Source organism: Eutrema salsugineum, unplaced genomic scaffold (assembly GCF_000478725.1).
Source record: "Eutrema salsugineum unplaced genomic scaffold, Eutsalg1_0 scaffold_8, whole genome shotgun sequence".
NCBI lineage: Eukaryota > Viridiplantae > Streptophyta > Magnoliopsida > Brassicales > Brassicaceae > Eutrema > Eutrema salsugineum.
The window spans coordinates 5,895,377-5,910,357 of NW_006256414.1; the positions used below are offsets into that span (position 1 = coordinate 5,895,377).

Sequence of the window (14,981 nt, forward strand, 5' to 3'; positions counted from 1 at the left end):
CGGTGCAAGCAGCAATTGCGACGGTGGTTGACCAGAGGCTCCTGTGACCATGGATCCTCCTCTGAAGACGTGCAGCTCATTGTGGCAATGGATCCTTATGGTGGCGACGGTGGTCGACGTGAGCTCTCTCTTCCTTTCTCTCTTCTATTCTTCTTCTCTTCTCTCTCTCTTTTCTTCTCTTCTCTCTCTTTTTTTTTCTATTACGGCTGCATTGTCTTTCTTTTTGTTTCTTATTAGTTTCACTAGGTTTGGTTTAGATTTTTTGGTTTAGAGAGAAATTAAAATATGGATTTGGGTTTAATGAGTGTTAAAAAGAATTGGGTTAGTGTTTAGGATTTAAAAAAAAAAAATTTTAAAAAATTGGGCTAAAATCTGATGTTTGGGATGTCACAAACTCCCCCATTTGAAATGAATCCGTCCTGGAATTGAAGGATTGCTTCTCCCCCACTTGATTATCGACTATACATTGGAGTGTCGTGCAGATTACCTTTATTGTGACATCCCAACGCTTCTATTGCGCGACTCTGATAATTTGACTTTTTCTGGTTTCCTTTTCCGTTGCACAAAGGTCTTGACGTCTTGAAAGAACACTTGGATCTCATCTTCAACCTAGAGAATAAAAGAAGACTGACTCAGTCAAGGTCGTTGCTTCCCTACTCTCTAACCCTTAAAAGAAATTTTTTTTTGTGCAATACGAAATTCAAAACTTTATTTTTTCTTGAAATCCAAAATTTAATTTTTTTTTTAAATTAAGAAATTTGAAATCAGAAATTAAATTCTCTTTTTTATTAAAAACCGATTAAAAATTCTAACAAATCCCAAAATGGCTCCCGGGTCAGATCCGGTTTGGCTAACCTTACGCTCTAATAACAAATTGAGACATTCTAATCTCGCAAATATAACCTAACTTAAATTACACTTATTTAACAGCTTTTAAAAAGAATAACGAACCTATTAAATATTTATTTATTATCAAAAATCCTTTATTAAAAATACATAAATCGAGAACTCGAAAAGTCTTAAAAATTTGAAGAAAACTAAAGAAAATATAATTAGAATTCTTATTAAAATAATTACAGAATTGCGCTCATGACTCCCGGATATAAAACCACAACGACCGCCACAAGTACTACACTTTAGTTTGACCTGAAAAATAAGAAAAAGGTGAGTATTCGGTAAATAATATTCAGTGAGGATGTGCTCTTGGAACACACAAGATTCTTTGACATATTATTTGAAATAGCAATAATATATATACATAATATAAGCATCAAATTCAAGCAACAATCAACCTAGGATAACTAATTATATTATATAATATATATGATCCTAATATTTCTAAAGAAATACAATAATTCAATCATTCAAAACAATCAACCTAAAGAGTCTACTTTACATTCCCAAAGAACTTTCGTCAATGGTACTCATTCTCTGTCACCACCCGTTCTGGGCTTCACAAGTTATCGGTGCCAACACCCTCAACAGGGCTTGACTATGGTTCGTCAGCCATTTCTCGATCACTACAACTTCACAATATTCAGTCATTCACTGTAGACCGTCAAACAATTTATCGATCACTACAACTTCACAATATTTAGTTCTTCGTTGTAGGCCGTCAGTAACCAAATAAGTACTATTCCAACTAGCAACTAAATGTCTTACAATCCTATTATCATATTCCAATATTACTCATTATGCATCATCATCAATAAACAATCAACAACCAATATCAATCACCTTTTATCAAATACCAATTATCAATCATGTCTAATACTTACACTAAGCATACACACATTACTAAATCAACTAATATATCTTAGAAATCCACAAACTTGTCCTCACCTTAATTTAAAAGAACCTAGAATAGCGCTTGGAGAATATAGCTGCCAAAAGCGGTTGCAGCTGGAGAGCACCTCTTCTTAAGAACACTTCAGAGCCGCCTCGGAAACACGCTCATAACTCGATAACTAACCGTTGAAATCTCAATCCCACCGTTGAAACTAAAGATCTATGTACTGTGAAGCCCTCCACCAAAATTCAGCTTGATCAGACTTAAAACGAGTCGTCCACAGTTCTTTGAATTTGCTGCGTCGGAGCAAATTTCTCGGTTGCAAGATGACGCAGATGATTCTTGCGCAGGAAGAAAGCTTCGTTGTGGCCTGACCGTAACTGCAATGGCGATACCGTTTTCTCCTACGGCTTTGTTGCAATGAGAGATTTCCAGAAGCACCTAGATCACGGTTTAACTCTCTCTGAAGCAACGGGAATCTTCCTCACAAAACCCCACCTCGGAACTGTGTCTTCTCCCTCAACTCTCTTCTTCTCCAGCATCTCGGTGCAAGCAGCAATTGCGACAGTGGTAGACCAGAGGCTCCTGTGACCATGGATCCTCCTCTGAAGACGTGCAACTCATTGTGGCAATAGATCTCCTTATGGTGGCGACGGTGGTCGATGTGAGCTCTCTCTTCCTTTCTCTCTTCTATTCTTCTTCTCTTCTCTCTCTTTTCTTCTCTTCTCTTCTCTTCTCTCTCTTTTTTTTTTCTATTACGGCTACGCTGTTTTTCTTTTCGTTTCTTTTAAGTTTCACTAGGTTTGGTTTTAGACATTTTGGTTTAGAGAAAAATTAATATATGGATTTGGGCTTAATGAGTATTAAAAAGAATTGGGTTAGAATTTAGGATTTAAAAAAAAAGTTTTAAAAAAAATTGGGCCAAAATCTGATGTTTGGAATGTCACATTACCACTCAAAATCTAAACAGTAAGAAATGTTTTCACTTTGTGTTTTTGATGTCATGTTTGTCTTTTTTTTTCTTCTGTCTTTTTTTTTCTTCTGTTTATTCATGTATCAATGAAATTGGAGGTGCTAATTCGGATGATGTTTCTCAAAAACAAACCAATGAGCTATCTACAGCTCTGATACAATATCAATATCAATATCAAGAAGGCTCTATGTCAATGATCGAATAAATTCATGAGTATGTTCACTCAAAGCAGCAAACATACATAAAATTCTGCAATTAACAAAATTCACCGCTTCATCGTAACGGCCTCGGTATTCTTTCTGCGGTCCAGTAATAGGACAATATCTCCACATTTATTGCATACTCTTCTGGAAATGAGCAATTTAGAGGAAGGAATGCCTCAAATAAATAAGCAGCTCTTCATAGCTCATATGCAAAACATGGTAAACAGAACTCATATTTCTATCGTTGAAGCTAGTCCCTCCAACAATATGAGATCTAATATTCTCATTTATCATTTCCCACTCACATATTGTGTATTGCGCAGTTAACAACCCGCCTAACACCTTAATGGCCAACGGTAGACCTCCACAGTGTTTGATATATCATCTCTTTACCCATCTCTTTCTTTTTTGCGAGACTTAATTAGTACCTTCCAACCAAAACAAAATATATATATTTTTATATGACTCCATAACACATAGGAACATAACGATTTAGGATAATTATATTTTCCTCTTCCGATCATTTTTCTCTTTGTGTTTTACCCAAAGGAAAAGAAAAAGAGAGTTATAAGACCATCATCAATGGGAGAACCCCTCATGGGATTCTTAACCAATTTTTTTTAATACATTTTATCTAAGAACCCCATAACTTTATTAATTTGTTTTTTCTTCATTAATGGTAGAATTCTGATAAGGTTCTTAATAAAAAAGATTATGAAAATTATTTTATTTTAAGAAGAGTTTATTTTGTTGAATAAAATATAAAATATATTGCATTGAATGAAATTTGAAACATACAAGAAAATTTTGAAACAGCTTCTTTATAATTAAAATTAAGAAGAAGGTTTTTCAAAATTAAATTTTAAAAGTAAAAAAAAAAGTAAAACAAAAGTAAAAAAAAGTAAAAAAAGGTCAAAAAAAAGTAAAAAAAAAAGTGAAAACAAAAAACCGGTGAATTACTAAGAACTAACTTTTAAAGTTCTTAACAAAAACAAAGAGATTTTTCATTTAATTTTAATCTCTTTTACTTTAAAAACCCACTAAGAATCTCCCTATTAATCATGCTCTAAAATGAATGTATCATAAGAGGTCACATTTTCCTTGTGAAAACATTGGTTTTATTTGTTCCCAATCTTCTCCTCTCCATATATCATCAAGGACAATGAACACCTTTTGCGTTTCAAATACTTTAAGTACCTTTTCTAGAAGTTCATCTTCTATCATCTCTAACAACTATATTCTGGCATGAGTTTTCGCAAGATCGTCTGCAACACATACTTTCTTGTAAACTGTTGAGAGATGCATACCCATACGAGTCCGGCAAAATGACTTTTTACTGTCTCATGATTAAAAACTAGTCTTGCGAGGGTGGTTTTACCAGTACCACCCATCCCGGTTATAGAAACCACTTGACTTTGATCTTCCTCCATCAAATAACCAATCAATTTTGTAACGTTTTTCTCCAAACCCATGAGATTGGTTTCATTGTCGTAACAAAACGTTGGTTGCAGTTCCTTTTTCCTTTCTTGTAGAGACTGCATATCCCCGTCATTGACAGTGACACGTTGTTCACCTTAGTGATTCTCTTACGTAGGCTTCCATCTCCTTAGCAATTCCCCTGCGTTCGGAAAATCTTCTCAAACGCTTCCTGATATTTCCAAGTTCTCCTTTTAGAAGAAAGGTCTCAATGATATCTTCGGCGTCGTAAGCAATTTTTTTTATCTCTTTCACAATGTTTCTCACCGTTGCACTTGTCTGTTTCTTGGCATCTGCATCTTCCAAGGAGCACCTTATTATATTTTGAAATAATTTGTTGTATAAAGATACTATTTTTGGGGGATTTAAACCACAGATCTCTGTACAAAGACATGAACAAAACTGAGATAAGAAAAGAACTGCAAAATACAAAAGATTAAAGCTAATGACCCATTATTAAAGTCAACACTTACGGACACAAAAACAGATCAGTTGTCTAACAGTATTGCTGGAAAATAAAACTGGTTTAAATCTTCCGTCTAATGAAATAAAAGATAGGAAAATTATCTAAAAAATTTTCACATAAACAGAGCAAATGGCTTGTTCTTGAACAACAGCAAATAAAAGAAAAAATAGAACAGATAGTAAAGAGAAAATCGATAACTTGCAAAATTACAAACTGACTTACCTCTCGGATGCAGTTTCGGGTTGTCGACCTTTGGAAGAAAGGATATGATTATTCTTAGCTATGAACATCAACTTAATGAATGACTAACATAAATGTTAAATTCAAATAAAATCATTCTACAAAATAACTTAACAAAAACCGAAAGGTGCAGCATGCACGTTATCCAGTTGGATCAACTGAAGACAGACAAATTTGGTTTCTGAATTTTTCCTTCGCTGATCTATCTAGGCCTTTTGTGTCTACTATGTGTTTAATAACTAGACTAACCTTACTTGGTTTTATTCATAATAATTATGGTGAATAGTCTAAAATAGTACAAAATGACGAACTATTTCAAATGGAGTACCGTTCTATAATTTCAAACGGGTACCATTCTATATAATCTTTCATAATTAAGATAATATATTTTGCAAAATTTATAGTATAAATATACTATTTTGGGGGGATTTAAACCACAGATTTTTCTACAGAGACATGAAAAAATTGAAGTATAGTCACCTCCTGGAAAAAGCTTTCGGCCAACTGTTTTTTTAGTGTTCGGTTCGAGTTATTCAGATTTTCGGGTTTTTGGATTTAACATTTAAAACCTATTTCGATATTTTAAAAGTTTGGTTCAGATTTTGTTTGGTTCTATTCAGGTTTGGTTCGGTTTCAGATATCCGAAAAATCATAAAAATAAAATAAAATTGCTTACATTTAAATAAATTTGATTAAATTTGATCAAAACTTAACAAATATAACTAAAAACTTTCATATATTTATATTATTTTGGATTTCTCAATCATTCTAGTAAAAAATAACTTATATCTGATTTGATAATTATAATTTTATTATCAAGTTTAAATAGAATTAATATTTAGTGTATATAAGCATAATTCGTTCTGATATTTTATCAGTTTTGGTTGAGGTTCGGTTTTTTTTCGGATCGGACTCGATTTGATATTTCGGATTCGGATATTATGCTCAGCGCTACTGAAAAGAACTTCTTCTTCCCTTCTTCTTCAGCATTGTTTTTATAATCTCTTCGATTTTCTTCAATTCAATGTTTCTCAATTCCTCTTCTCTAAATCAATTAAATCTATTTCTCTCTTCTTCAATTTAACTTAAGCTATCCCAAAAATTCCTTCATCGATTTGGTCTCTCTTCCTAGACGATTAACACTCAAAAAATCCAAGTCAATTTTTCTAACTCATGTATTAATTTTCGATTGAAACTCAAAAATTTCACACTTGGATAGATAATATTCTTCTCAATTTTTAATATCGCATTTCAATTTCACCGTTCTTCACAAGCAAATTTAGAGAGATGATTCTGTTTTTTTTGCTTTGTGTGATAATTAGGTTTTATTACTTTGGTAAGATGTACTCTTATTAAATATATAAAATTTATAAAAAAATAGTTTTCATATTGCATTTGTGTGATAAGATTAGATTACACTGTGAAGCTTCTTAGTAAAATCTTTAAACCAATTATCTACTTAGCCATAAAGGGTTCAGGATAGAAGATTTTACTCTGATGCATGATGTGAAACAAATAAACTAAGCTTACTACATAAAAATAAAATAACAAGCGTTTTACACAAATAATAAGATTGGATGCTAAAAAGAAAAGAAACAAAACATTTTCTTTCAAAAAAATTTTAAAAAAAAGCATATGACCAAAATGAAACGAAACTCAAAGATGTGTATCTATCAATATCTATCTACAAAACACGCAAGTACATCATTCATCATATAAGCATACCATAATCGTTTCTTTTTTATAACTAGTAAAGAAACAAGAAAACACTAGTCCCAGAAATGAGGACCAATCCAAACAAAAAGAATGTGTTTTTTATAATTCTCCGATAACAATCCTGAAAATCAAACAGGTTCTTCTAATACCTGTTAGATGATCCTGGAGGTGCCGGTGGGAGCCGGTTTGGCGTGGTACGACGGTTGCTACCACCAGAACCAGAAGAATCCTCACCGTTCTGAGCTGGATCACTGTACCGACGGCTATGACCACCAGATCCATACCTCCTCAACGAGTCCCCTCCACTAGCAGCAGCGTTAAACGCGTTCATCCAATCCTCACCGGAAGATCCTCCATTGGTTCTTGGGCTGCTTTCTGCAAATAATACAACGCAACGAACATGAGTTTTTCTGGTTACATATTAGCACAAAATACTGTATGGGTAGTGTATACATATACATACCAGTGCCACTGTCAGACCAGCTTGAAGCAGCAGCTGCTCGGTTGTCGTGAATGCTAAGCTGTCTTGTGAGCTTTGAAAGAAGAGAGGACTGTTTCTGGTAACGGTCTCTTCGTCTTTTCACGTTCTGATCCTCTTGAATCAACGATTCAATCCTCTCGTTACCTATCGCACTGCAGATTAAACCAAGAGAGAGAGGCCAATAAGCACCAAACCATAGTTGTATTAAGTTGTAATAATTACATTAGAAAACGGATATGAAACCTGATAGAACTGTATAGCTGATTCAGCATGTCTTCCTTTGATTTCTCCACTTGACAAAGAACAACGGCCTGTCGAAGTCACCACGGGTTTTAAGTAATATGATAGTAATAAAAAAGCTCGATGGTTATGGGAAATTAGAGAAGATTTACAAGAATTAGTTTACCTTTGGAACATTTGCTGCTAAGCTGTTGAGAACAGCTTCAACGTAACCCCGTACTTCTTGGGACATCCAACGCAATTCCTCTTCTGGGTCAGCCGGTTTCCTAACCATTTTATCCTAAAAAAAAAAAAAGACAAGCAGACGACCAACGCAAAACAGTCATTATCCTAAACAGAGCTATCTTCAACGTTTAGATATAACAAAACTTAACCCTCTAAAAGTACGAACCACAGATACGTCAGTATTACTTTTTACTCATTAAACAGCGAGTTTTTGAAATCATACTTTCTCCAATGGGCGTTTCAAGCCATACAGGAGATTCATAGTAAAGACTTTATCATCATGATATTGATACTAGATTAAGATCAGGTACGCAGGTTTAACTTTAAAGGAGAGTGGAAAAAATTACTGAACGACCAGATAGTTTACTGTAAATGACTTTTAAATAAACGAAATGACTTACAAGTGATCCTTCAGAAAGACTTTGTCGCATGGAAGCGCCACCCACTTGGCCTCCTCGGGCTTGGATGACCTTTTGCAGCTTATTAATCCATTCATTCTTATCGACCATGCTCTCGGCCTTGAGAACCAGCGCATTGTGAGCTGCAGCATACAAGCTTTTTAGAAGTTGCTCATATCAGAGAGCATAGAGAGGCTCATCGGTCAAACAGCTAATTTTGATAATCGCTTGACATACCTTTAAGTACAGTCTTATATGGAACCCTGCATGTTATCTTAAATACAAGGCCTGGTCCTTTTGAATCAGGTCCATTTGATTTCTTATCTTTCGAGCTCTTTGATTTTTCTCCTTCATCATCAGAAATCTCTTCGATACTGCATTCCTGAGCAGCAGATCAACAGAGCTTCATGAGACAAAACAATTGAGTATTGTGTACCTCAATAAAACTGCAAAAGGCTAAATGTTATTTTTGGAGCATCCCGGTTTTCTAATCAGCAGTAATGGTAATAAAACATTTTGCAGAGTAGGATTCACAATTACGAGTAATCATCACTCTGCTGAAAGGACCAGGTGGAAGAGCAACGTAAATATGAAACCCTATTACTACTCTTTTAGTTGCAATTACATCTTCGACAATAGAAAAGTAAGTATTACTAGAGAATGATACCTCTAAAGTTACAGTGCCGCGGAAGTTCCTTTCTTCTTGCTTTTTCGTATAACCAAGCTGAAGAAAGGTAAATGCAAAGGAAGATCACTTCAATAACAATTATAAAAAAATCATTTAGAAAAAAGAGAACAAAGTGGTAATGCACTCCTAGCATTACAGTTACAATTAAAGTGCATACAGCTCTCTTTTGCAAATATTTGTGATAAACGCTAACCTTTCCAGTTTTTTCATTCAGAACAAACCATCGCCTACTCCACCCATTTGTCTTTGCACTTTTCTTCATTAAGTACCCTGCACAACAGATTAAGATTTAAGTTTTAGCCGGTTTTATAACAAACTAAAACCATGAAAGCTCATCCATCCTACACTTGTTCAAGGCTAAAGCGGCAGACAATTAAAAACGAAAAATTGGATAGGAAGAAAAGCTTGGAAGTTTATTTCTTATCAACAAGTAATATCAAGAAAAGCTGATCCTACACCAGTTCAAAGCTCAACTGACAGAAAAGAAATAGATAGAAGAAATCACACGATTAAACTGGCAGATAAGCTTAACAGCAGTAAAAGCATGCAATGCAAGGAAAAGGGATCGAGAGCAAAATGAATTTCGTTAGACAGCAACTGTGCAGAGAAATATTAGAATAAATACCTGCTGTTATCTCTCCCTCAGGTCCAGCGGTCTTCAGACCAGAGACCTCTGGCGTTTCTTTATCTTTATCTTTATCTTTATCTTGCGGAATAAATTTGTCTCTCAATGATTTCAAGCTACCACCTGTCGATGGCCCATCTGGCTGAGGACTAGTTGCCTAATTTACAAGTAGAAACAAGAATTGTTAAATTATGTACTTTCATATAGGGAAAAGTAGAAAGCACCATCCAGTAAGTGAATACCCGGCTTAAGAGAGACTGCTCTGCATCTTGTCCCTTTTTGGAGGAACGGCCTTTTAGCTCTTCCTCACGACGCTGCCTTTCCATTCTAATGAAGATGGTCAACCGTACGACCAAAGAGCGAAACAATAGTTAAAATCGTACAAGAAAGCCAATAGAAATTGTGTAACATGTAGCTTTTATATATCAGGACTTGAGCGACAAATGGTGAGCCATGTGACTATTAAGAAAGGTTGACTTTGTCACTGTATTGAACGCATGCAGAAACACAGATGTTCAATTCACAGCAAAGATACAAAAGCCGGATATCTACAACAGTATTTTAATCCGACATATTTAGAACCGACATACATTCAAAGATAGACATAAGTTTGAGTATGATAAAGCCACTCCAAATGACAGAACCAAAAAGCAAAGAAAGGCAAGTTGATGTTACCTTCTTTGCACGAGGCGGATGAAGTGCTGGGGTGGTACAAAAGCACGCTCCATATCAACTAGTGCAACTACCATCTTTTTAGCTTCACTCTTGAAATTATCAAGTGCGGCACTTGCTATAGCTACAACCTGGGTAATGATTATTTTAAGAAAAGGAAAAGCTGTTATGAAGATGAAAAATACTACTGAATGAGCAGTGAAAAGCACTATTACCTCTCTCTTAAAAGGAGGATATCTTCCAAGACCAGGTGTGGCATTAGCGGAAGCTGAAACGATGTCAACAAGCACCCGGTGAACCTAATCAAAAGTTCACACCATATTAGCTTAGCAACAAATGTAAGGCAACCAGGTATGAAAATCTTCAGAATAAAAGTGGAATGTAACAGTATTTACAGAATTGAGTAGGACTTTAATAAATCAAGATCAGGAAAATCAAAATATCATAGTGAAATATGTTGAACAGACCATGCGTAACAAGTCATGGCCAATGTTTTGCAAGTTAGTAAATTTCATAATTTCAATCTTACGCAGCTCAAATTACAACACCTAATAACCCATAAACACTAACATGGACGCACCTCATCAACGCATAGTTTTGCTGGGTCTTTAGCCAACTCAAGAACAATCTTTATTAACGATCTCAACCCTTTCTCCGGAGATATAAGATAAGGTTGATAACCATCTGCCTCTAACACGATCTGAAACGATTAGAAATCAATCTGTCAAACTCTCATCTAAAGTTTTTACTTGCTCGTAAAATTTGAGGCAGGAAAAAGGTAGATACCCACCCTTTTTACATTGTTCAAGTCAAAATATCTATCCAATGGAAGCTGCTTGATACAGTTGGGGAAGTTGCCTTCAAAACTTGCAACAACTTTCCAACCACTTCCCTGAACCAAAATTTTGTTAGAAAGATAAATTCACCGAGCTCCAAAAGAGGTTTCAGCACATGAAAGGCACAACCACAAGACATGTCAAACAAAAATTAGTGGGACATATAGCATACACATCCAATTTCAGTTTCATTAAATTCAAGATTATATAAGGCAATCTTTCTGAATCTTTTTATCCTCTACATTAAATTGGTACCATATTTATTCCATTACAAGTAGAAAAATGAAAAGGCTGATTGGTGATATTTTACTTGGCAACGGGGATGGTTTGCTCTTATTTAAAAATGAAAGTATTGTTCAGCTTATATACTCACTTCACCACCAGCCAAGTGGAGAAGAAATTTGTCCTCAAACTCACGGCAAAGCTCCAAAGCTATAGCCCTTGTACCTTCAGCACTGCTAACGAGTTGTTCACCAAGCCTTGCTAATTCGTCCTGCACTATTTGAGACTTACCCTGGAGTCTGTAGATGTAAGAAAGGAATTTGAGTGTTCAGGTTTTTCATAAGAATCGTGTCTCTGAATAATCATCCAGAAAACTAAAACAAAAGACAGCAATCGATAATTGGAGACTAAGAAACATATCGGCTTAACAAAGGATGAGCATCAACTAGTGACCTTGCAAACGAGAGATCTTATGTTCAGAACTCAGTAATGATGGCGGACAAAACTGGTACATATCCAATCTCAGATGACTATTTTCTTTCGTGCAAACTATATTGAAGATTCTGCCATTCGATTTATTCCAATTCTTTAATCATCGTTCCTTTCCATTGCAAATTCAGCATAACAGTTTATTTTATAGACGTAGGTAGATTTTTTTCTATTAAATCCGTTAAAGATACTAATCTTGTTTTCCTTTCGCGAAACTAAGCTACCACCTGCTCCCTATATGCTGCTTGAAAAAGACACAACTACATATCCCGAGAAGTGTGCTAATGAGGAAGGGAGCTTCAAATTCTAGGTAACTAAGCCTAAAGATTGAGAAAATTGTAAGTCTTCCTAAACTATAAGTATAGAAAATAGGCAACACACACAATCCATTCAGAATTTGCAAATATAACATATTAGAGCAAACATATGGAGAGAGGAAATACCCAGACAAGATATTTGGTAGCCTGAGCTTCATTCTGCTACGAATCTGGCTAGCAAGGGTGTCCACCAGGGCAATTCTGCCAAGTTTACTTTGTGGAGCACCAGTCAAAATAGATTTAAGACTTTCACTCTCAGCACGCCAAGCAGTTTCTAAAGAGTTCTCACTGCCTCCAGACTGCGCTGATGCAATTGAGACAGATTGACCAATAAGTGCAACCCATGGAATATCAGTTGTTTTTGGAGGTCCCTGGTTTGAAAGAAGAGCCTGAACTGCAGCCAGGGCTTTTGGGTTCTCTGCTGCCTGGTCAATTTTGCTTATAATTCCTACAGTCCTAGTGCCTATAAACAGGGAAAGATGTCAATATTTTTGTATTGTATACAAGAAAAATAAATCCAATGCTTTAATCCAGTGATAGTAAGGTGACCAGGTAACTGGGAAATCTAATTAAGGGTCTCTATAGTGAAAGTGTTAGTGTACTCACTGTCTGGATCATACTCCTTTGCGGTTTTCAGGGCTCGAGATGACGAAATTTCAGATGCCTGGCTAGCAGGTACAATAACCAGCAGTATGGCATCATTGTGCTGTGTATGTTCACCAATCTTGCCAAGAGAGTAAAGAAACAAATTACAAGATGACAAGGAAAAGCCCATTCAGCCAGAAAATCTAATATACAAATACTGAAAATCTCCATGGTTAACAGCTAGATTAGGGGCATGACAAAGGCATCATACAGTTCATTGTCTTACAAAGGCATCATAAAGTCCATTTTCTTACCATTGAATCATCCACAATCCTCTGGTCCAGTCCAGGCAAATCAATCAGTTTAAGAGGTGGAGCTGCAATTTAAAGGGCGCAAATAAGAAATATGTCGTGATTGTTACAGGTAACTGTAAGAAAACAATTGATATGTGATTATTCATATTAAGTTTGTGCTTCATTTAGATATGATCTAATACTCAACTTAGCTTCAGATTCTTAGAAAAAAAAAATGAAGCTACTAATGTGCACTACGCTTAGTTAGTGGTGGCAAGACATTACAGCTGAACCTTTCACTGATGTCATGGACATATTCAGATACCCAACTTACAATTGATTATATGGATGTTAAAATGACCAATAAATAGCACTTCACAATTATGACTGTGCAAGTAACAAAGGCCTTACCTGTGCTTGTGCGAAGTTTTAAATAAATTTCGTCTCGACCCCTCCCTGTGGCTCCTTTGCTAAGCCGATCCTGCAGAGAGTGTCTAAGGGCACCTATCATAGACCCAATGCAAAACAAACGGAAAAGGTTACAAAAAATATTTCTCTAATGCATTGTATCTTACATGCAGAAAAAGCTTCCCAAATCATTGCCAAATTACATATGTGCACACAGGGAACCTTACTTGCAGAAACTTGTTGAGATTTACTGTCAATTTGCAAGATTATCGCCTTGCTGCTCAGAGATTCCTCCCTACTCAGGTCAATGATTATAGGAGCCCGTGTAGCACCATTCTCACCAGTCGGCTGCCCATAGTACATTGTAGCAAACGGATACAACAGAAGGTGATAAACTTTAAATAATGTATCACCCAATAGTGATGTAAACAAACTCCCAAACACTCAATATACAACTTACCAGAACTGGATGTCCAATTAGGCTATTCAAAACTGCAGACTTCCCAGCTCCCTGTTCCAGCAAGCAAATTGAGATAGCGTAGGTATAACATTAGAAAATACATGTTCCAAATACATGCGCAGAACAATCTATTCAACCATTTTCCAATAGAGAAGTGTTTTACGCAAGAGAAAGTTCTATTGATAAACAAATTCGCACAGTTGGGAAGAACTCGATCTGACAAGCAAAGGAAATACGTTTTTTCTTTCTGGAATACACTTTCTGCGGATTATCTCTGCCTGGTTTTAATTGAGTTCTTATAATTTCAAATATCAGACACATCAATCTTATCTCCTAAAACAATACCTCCCAGGTTTTAGTCTCACAGAATCAAACAATTCCTTATATAGAGAAACTCAACAAAACAAGCTACGAACGAAGAATGCATTCCTACCAAACTCCTAAGCAACCTCATCGAGATCCACAAGATCCACGATATGGAATTCATCATCTACACTCGATCACAGCATAAAACTGACACACAAATGTCCCTACAACCACGTCGAGGAGAACAAAAAGGAGCAAGAGGAAACCCACCACATTCCCTAGGGCAACGACGTTGAGAAAAGTGGTCGGTCGTCTAGAAGAAGAGCTCTCCTCTGGATCTTCGTCAGCGAGCAGCGCCGCCGCTTGTCTCATCGAATCCGAAAGCTGAGACAACTCATCGATCGCCTCCATCGTGACTAGCGCCGAATCAAGGTCGAAAAATCGGATTCCAAAAGTACGAGATCTGGACGAAGAAAGGGAGCCACTAGATCCGAGGAGAACCGATATCGATAAGCGATGGATTTTCCGGCGATATGTAATTGACCGGAATTTCGAATTCGGTCGCGACGGTGCTAAGCTAAGATTCGTTTGGGTGTGTGTTTCTTCGTCGGGAGAGAGATTGAGCGTAGACGAGTCATATAACACCGAAACACGTAATAATTAATTAACAAAGATTTTTCAAATTTCAACAATAAGCTGATTTTTTACAAATGTGTAATAAGTAATTTAACCGAAAGTTTTTGACTTATCATCCAAATTCAAAAACAAACTTCTAAAAAAACTAATCTCTCCATTTCACAAAGAGTATCGTTCACACAAATTAAGAAATAAGATAAAATGTCTCTTATACCCTTATTAATTTGCAGAAAATAA

The 14,981-nt window shown here is 35.8% G+C and overlaps 1 protein-coding gene and 1 pseudogene across 1 annotated transcript; both read right to left on the reverse strand.

The window, feature by feature from the left end:
- The window catches only part of LOC112088150, a 41,265-nt pseudogene extending 36,068 nt beyond the window's left edge, over nt 1–5,197 (reverse strand).
- Nucleotides 5,198–6,781: 1,584 nt separating this feature from the next.
- LOC18010199 (dynamin-2B) lies at nt 6,782–14,753 on the reverse strand. The gene is made up of 22 exons (XM_006392211.2): nt 14,379–14,753; nt 13,803–13,853; nt 13,570–13,690; nt 13,346–13,438; nt 12,956–13,017; nt 12,663–12,780; nt 12,183–12,519; nt 11,402–11,549; nt 10,983–11,084; nt 10,773–10,892; nt 10,408–10,491; nt 10,196–10,323; nt 9,763–9,847; nt 9,521–9,677; nt 9,089–9,165; nt 8,875–8,931; nt 8,445–8,589; nt 8,211–8,350; nt 7,751–7,864; nt 7,588–7,655; nt 7,327–7,496; nt 6,782–7,238 (listed from the first exon to the last, which is right to left on the reverse strand). Exons 1-22 carry the CDS (start codon nt 14,517–14,519, stop codon nt 7,006–7,008), a joined length of 2,751 nt encoding a protein of 916 aa, XP_006392273.1. The 5' UTR covers nt 14,520–14,753; the 3' UTR covers nt 6,782–7,005.
- Nucleotides 14,754–14,981: the final 228 nt, after the last annotated feature.

Coding starts and splice junctions, on each gene's coding strand:
- LOC18010199 (XM_006392211.2), bottom strand. CDS start 14,519: ATGGAGGCGATCGATGAGTTGTCTCAGCTTTCGGATTCGATGAGACAA. Junction 12,520..12,662: donor AAAGGAGTATGATCCAGACA/GTGAGTACACTA, acceptor CCCTGTTTATAG/GCACTAGGACTGTAGGAATT. Junction 11,550..12,182: donor CTACCAAATATCTTGTCTGG/GTATTTCCTCTC, acceptor TTACATCTACAG/ACTCCAGGGTAAGTCTCAAA.